At 42.1% G+C, this 6,710-nt stretch overlaps 1 protein-coding gene across 1 annotated transcript; it reads right to left on the reverse strand.

Annotated features, from left to right (window-relative positions):
• Window positions 1-5,366: 5,366 nt before the first annotated feature.
• LOC307194150 (WD repeat-containing protein 82-like) lies at window positions 5,367-6,507 on the reverse strand. The gene is given in 2 exon segments (XM_079937037.1): window positions 5,367-5,855; window positions 5,858-6,507. Coding segments are annotated over 2 exon segments (939 nt in total). The 5' UTR covers window positions 6,405-6,507; the 3' UTR covers window positions 5,367-5,463.
• Between the last annotated feature and the right edge of the window lie 203 nt (window positions 6,508-6,710).

Genomic DNA, 6,710 nt, shown 5'->3' on the forward strand with positions numbered 1-6,710 from the left:
ACTGGTGCACTGACAGGGATCATAGCTTTCTCATCAGATACCACTGCAAATGGAGATTCTGACAGGATAAGCAATGACAGGCATTTCCTGGGTTGCACAGACTTGAAAGATTTTCCATTAAAGAAAGATTTTGGTAATAAGTTGATCGAACATTTCTGATTCTGGTTTATATTCAGGTTAGACTCATGGGATGCCACCCCCACTCATAGATTCTACAATCAGCATCACAGTATCTTTACTGCATGTTCATCCATCTATTTATTCTACTTTTCATCTATCAATTAATTTTAGTTTTTGATGCATTTCAAAGTAAATAGCAGACACGCATATATTTCTCCCTAAATACTTTAGCATGCTTACTTTAACTAAAGTTAAGCATTTGTTTACAGTACTTTTTCTTTCATGACATAATTTACAAACAAGGAAATTTGCAAATTTTACATGACTGTTTGTTAAGTTTGGACAAATAAATATATCTATGTAACCCAAACCTCTATCAAGATGTAGAACTTTACCCTCACCCTAGAAGCTTCTCTCATGTCTCTTCCCAGTTAATGTCCACCTCTGTTCCGTTTATAACAGTTCTGATTATTTTCCACAATATTTTTTTTCCACAACAGTAGTTTTGACTGTTCTATGATTTCATTAGAATGGAATCATACAATATGCATTCTCATGTAAGGTTTCTTTTATTCAATATAATGTTTTTTGAGATTCAGCTGTTATTGTATGTATCAATAGTTCATTCCTTTTTTATTTTTGAGTTACACTCTATTGTATAAATAAGTCACATTTTGTTGATTTATTCTCCTACTGATGGACACCTGGTCTATTTCCAATTTCTGGCTAAGATGAATAGAGCTGCTATAAATATTCGTGTTTTGTTTTTTTGTTTTTTTTTTTTGCGGTACGCGGGCCTCTCACCACTGCGGCCTCTCCCGTTGCGGAGCACAGGCTCCGGATGCGCAGGCTCAGCGGCCATGGCTCACGGGCGCAGCCGCTCCGCGGCATGTGGGATCCTCCCGGACCGGGGCACAAACCCGTGTCCCCTGCATCGGGAGGCGGATTCTCAACCACTGCGCCACCAGGGAAGCCCCTATAAATATTCTTATACAAGTCTTTTTACAGATTAGTCTTTGCTATCTCTGGTAACATCTGAAAGTAAAATTTTTGGGGTCACAGATAGCTGTGTCTTTAGTTTTATACTAAACTTTCAGACCTCTTTTTTTCCAAAGTAATCGTACAGCAGTGTAAGAGTGTAAGAAAATTTCAGTTGCTCCATGTCTTCACCAACACTTAATGTTGTCAGTCTTTTTAATTTTGGCTCTTCTGGTAGCTCTATTCATTGTGACTTTAATTTACATTTCTTTCCTGACTAATAATGTCAAGCACTTTTGATATGTGCTAGTTGGTCATTCATATACATTATTAGTATAGTGTCTGTTCAAACGTTTTTCCCATTTTTAAAATTGGACTGCTTGTCCTTTTACTATAAAGTTGTATGGTTTCTTTATATTCTAAATGCCAACCTTGTGAATATTTTCTCTAGGCTAGCCTACTCATTTTTGTAGTGGCATCTTTTGTTGTATATCAGTTTTACATTTTGGTAAAATCTAAGTTATCTATCTTACATTATTGAGTCACTGCTTTCTGTGTTCTTTCTGAGAAACCATTGCTTAAAAGAAAGTAATAAATATGTTCTCCTGTTTTCCTTTTAAATTCTAATTAATTTTGGGTGTGGTATGAGAAAGCAGTCAAGACTTCTTTCCTGCATATGGAATCAGTAGTTCCAGCACTATTTGTTAAAAATCCACACTTTGCTCCATCGAATTTCTTTGGCACCTTTGTGGAAAATTGAATGTCTATGTAAGTGTGGGTTTAGTTTGGAGCATTCTGTTTTATTCTGTTGATCTATCTCTTTATAGTTTGGCCAATACCATACCGTTTTTATTACTGCACATTGTAGTAAGTCTTGAAATCAGATAATGTATACCCTATAATTTTGTTCTTTTTCAGGCTTTCTTTGAATATTCCAGGTCCATTGCAGTGCCATGTATATTTTATAACCAGCTTTTAAATGTCTATGAAAACCCTGACTGGGATTGTGTTGACTCTATAGATTAACTTGAAGAGAATTAATATCTTTATGATACTGAGTATTCTAATCTATGAACATGATATCTCTCCATTTATTTTGGTCTTCTTTTTATTCTTTCGGCAATATTGTGTTATTTTCAGTGATAACATTCTGCACGCCTTTTGTTAAATTTATTTCTAAAGGCTTTCTGTCATTTGATGTTACTGAAAATGATATGCTACTTTCATTTTCAATTATTTTATCTTGACATATAAAAAATAAAATTGATTTTTATTTTATTTATTTATTTCTGTTTAAGACAGATAACATGGAAAAAACATTTATATGTTAATTACAAAAAGGACATAAAATTGTATATACAGTAGAATAACACCAAAAATCTATGCACAGAAATGTCTAGAGGAGCACTAAACACCAAAAGATTAGCAGTGGTAACATTTGGGTGGCAAACTGATTCTTTTTAAAATTCCCAGATTTTTCTTAATAAGCATTAATTATGATTGCAATGGGTCTTTTCTTAAGAAAAAAAAACAAATACCCCACTGGCTGGTGGTTGAGCAGTGCAGTGTCACTGTCGCATATACATCAGAGGCTTTGGCCCTGACTCTTGAGAGCGTGGTGCGCCCCCCACCCCCAGGAGAGCTTAAGCACCTCTGGCTCCCACTGAGGGTGTCCTTGCAGCCCTGGTGTTCCTCAGCTTCTCTGACCCACAGACTATTTTCTCCCTTAATTCTGCCTTTTCCCACCACCACATCATCTTCAGTCACTTCCAGCTGCATCTTTCCCTCTCCTTCCCAACTCAGGAGCCAGCTCTGCAGCCACAGGTCCCCATAAATAGAAGTGGTGCAGTGCATAATTTCAAAGGACATGGTGCCTCAGCTTGGACACACAGGAACTCAATACAAATCATTTTCCTGCCGATAGACAAGTCATGCGTGGTGGCTGCTCTGGGTACAGATATGTTAATTACTCAGGCTTTCTTGTTAACCTACAGTTCCAAATACTTTCTCTGAACAGTTATTCCTACCATGAATTTTCTACCCTGGAAAGCCAGGGGTGGGCAGTAATAGCTCAGATCACTTGGTTTCTAAAAGTCTCTCCACTCTGAGAATGTAGAGCTATACAGTGTGTGGCACCTCAGAAGCTGCAGATTCTAGCCTATGTCTGGGAAAGATGTATGCCCCTCATTTTTAAGGTTAAGGAACAAGCCAAAAAGTAATTGCTAAAAGAGCAAAACAAAAAAGTAATTGCTAGCAATTCACAGCCTATTCCTGCTGCTGAACAGAGGCAGTAATGGCTTGCTTTCCCCACGAGCAGCTAGGTACTCTTGGGCAAGTCAAACATAACCTTATTGAGCCTGTTTCTGGATCTGCAGGGAATGTGTTACTCGCTTAGACATTTGGGAACTTAGTGAAAAAACATGCCATTTGTCCTGCTCTTAGAAGGCCATTCAGGGGAAAAGGCAATGAGCTACCTGCAGCTCATCTCAACCCCAATCAGGAATCCTCCCTCTCCTAAGAGAAGGCAAGGAAAAGAAGTAAGAAAGCAGACATACCAGCTAAACAGGAGTGACCTATACTTGGCAAAGAAGCCTCAGACAAGCTGAAAATGCTCTGCTTCCAGCATCGTGTCCCCAAATGCTGGGAGCCAGACACAAAAGGCATGCAAAAGTGACTGTCACACACATACAGGCGCAGACAGAGCATCATTGGGCAAAAAGGGAGCTAATACTGCAGAGAAGACCCCAAAGTGTGGCTTGAGGAACACAAGGGAGTCATTCCAAGACCTTCACTTAGCTGCCTTGGGGACAGCAAACACTCAAAAGCTTTGCTTTTGTTCAGTCTCCCAAAGGGAAAAAGGTAATAAGGAAGACTAACACTTGTGGCAAACACTATTAGCAAGGATGCAGTCTTTCTCCCGGGGCAGAGGACTCTATCTCCTTCAGCTGAACTCTGATACTTAAAAAAAAAAAAAAAAAAAATATATATATACACACACACGCACACATGCATACATACATGTATGTATGTATGCACACACACATGTATATATGTATGCACATACATGATATATTTAAATGAAGGTGTACACACACTGTGCTAAAATACAAACAACAGAAATCCCAAGTCATATATAAAAAGGCTAAATATAACATATAACACAAGCCTAGAGCCAGCCCTTGGTTGGGAGCTGGGGAAGGGATGGTATCATCTGGTGACTATGTACACAACTTGTGGTGGGCAGGGAAGGCACCAGTATAGACTCACTCCACAATATTGGCCTACAGGAAAGCGTGATGTAGCTCATATACCAAAATAGATGTCCACCTTGCTTTTGTATACAAACAAACTTGGCAGGCACCCAGAGGACTGTGGGTTTGTTTTGATGACAGGGCACCACATCAAGCTGCTGTTAAACCTCCCAGCCCTAGGAACTCACCTGCTACCCTTCCTCCCTCCCTTTCAGACTCTTGGCCCTTTTTCCAACCCAACACCCAGAGCCTGAGGCACACCCAGATCACCCACCCTCACATGACTAACTTGCAAGCCTTCCTGGAAAGCAAGGTCCTTCTGTTATCTGTCCCTTTCTGATCCTAAGATATATGGAGACATTTCTGTAAATGTTTGGCACCTAAGTAACATGATGGTTGTGGATAATGCCACAATGACACAGGGAGACCCAGTAACAAGACATGCAGGGTGAGGGAAAGGGGCACTGAGCTGCCCTAGCATCTCAAAACCAGAACTGCGGCTTCCTATGCATTTATATGGGTGGGAGAAGGGATGTGCAGAATTAACTTCATCGACTCCTCAGCAGCAAATACATTCAAAATTGAAGGTGTCTTGAGGGCCCCACTATACCCTAGTCACTCCTCTGGTCACTCCTCTGGAGGAGCTCAGTGCAGTGACAGCTGGAAAATCTGAGTCCCGATTGAATCTGCCACATCAAGAGTCCTTTTTTTTTTTTTTTTTTTTGCGGTATGCGGGCCTCTCACTGCTGTGGCCTCTCCCGTTGCGGAGCACAGGCTCCGGACGCGCAGGCTCAGCGGCCATGGCTCACGGGCCCAGCCGCTCCGCGGCATGTGGGATCTTCCCGGACCGGGGCACGAACCTGTGTCCCCTGCATCGGCAGGCGGACTCTCAACCACTGCGCCACCAGGGAAGCCCCAAGAGTCCTTTTGAAGAAGCTTGGCAAAGTAATTTTTTCTTTTGAGCAAATGTGCAGCACATCCTTGGGAAGGCCATGTGGAAGGATGCTCTCCAGCCCAGTCAAATGATCCAATCTCACTATTATCTTAGTTCCCTCTGAGTTTTTTTCCTACCGGCCACCCTCGCTGTACAGAAAACAGCCAAGCACCATGCAGGTCAGTCATCGATGGTGGGCAACCAGAAGGCCATGTTGGAACAAGCACTGGCAAAAGTCATGAACTTGGGGTTGACCTGCAAACAGGTGATGGGGCCTGTGTGTTTGCCATCCAACACAGCTACTTTTATACCACTGTCTCCATTCCAGACATGGATCTTGCCATCCTCTGTACCAATCATAATAAACTGCGAGTCTGGAGTAAATGAGGTCTTCAGTGTGATGGTTTTGCTGCTGGCATAACCCCCAAACGTATGCATCACCACTCGCTTGACTGCATCAATCAGATGGATGAAGCTGCCGTTGGTGGAGATGAGGATGAGTTTGCCATCATTGCTGAACTTAACTCCTGTCCACTCGCAAGTCCGATCATACTGCGTCTTAAATGTCGCAATGGCCCCTTATGGAAAGAGCGAAGATCATAAAGTTTGACCATTTCAGAATTGACACCTGCAGTAAAAATTAATCCTTCTGGATCAAAAGAACAAACTGGCTTGCCCTGTAGATGCCTAAGACCCTGGCAGTTAGGAGACTGGAGATCCCAGAGCCGAATGGTCTTATGAAGAGACCCAGAAATGAAAGTGTCATCCACAGGTGACATGGACAAGGCCACCACCCTTTTGCTATGTCCAGGAAAGTACCTGATGTATTTGTTGTCATGCAAGGACAGGTAACTGATAGTATCGTCTGTTTTGTTAGGGCTGTAAACAACTGTGTTTGCTGCATGAGAGTATCTGATGAGGTCCACGCCATATTTCTTACTGTACAGGGTTCTCTTTGGTTTGCCCTCCTGGCAGTCACAGAGCACGATGGAGTCGTCGTCGCTCCTCGAGATGACCGTCTCGCTGTTGGGGCTGAAGTCGAAGCGGTTAATCTTGTCCAAGTTCTCGCGGAACACCTTGGTGACATGGAAGTTCCACAGCACGCTGTCGCTCAGCTTCATGGCGGCGAATGCTGGAGATGGTGGCAGCTAAAATGGATTTTTATAATTTAATCTTTGTTCTATGACCTTTCTATTTTTTAAAATTAATATTTATTTATTTATGGCTGCACTTGGTCTTAGTTGTAGGTGTGCGGGATCTTCATTGCAGTATGTGGGATCTTTCACTGCGGGGTGCAGGGTTCTTCGTTGGGGAACATGGGCTTCTCTCTAGTTGTGACACGCGGGCTCTCTAGTTGTGGCTTGTGTGCTCAGTAGTTGTGGTGTGTGGGCTTAGTTGCTCTATGGCATGTGAGAATCTTAGTTCCC

Source organism: Stenella coeruleoalba (assembly GCF_951394435.1).
Source record: "Stenella coeruleoalba genome assembly, chromosome: 11".
NCBI classification, from domain to species: Eukaryota; Metazoa; Chordata; class Mammalia; order Artiodactyla; family Delphinidae; genus Stenella; species Stenella coeruleoalba.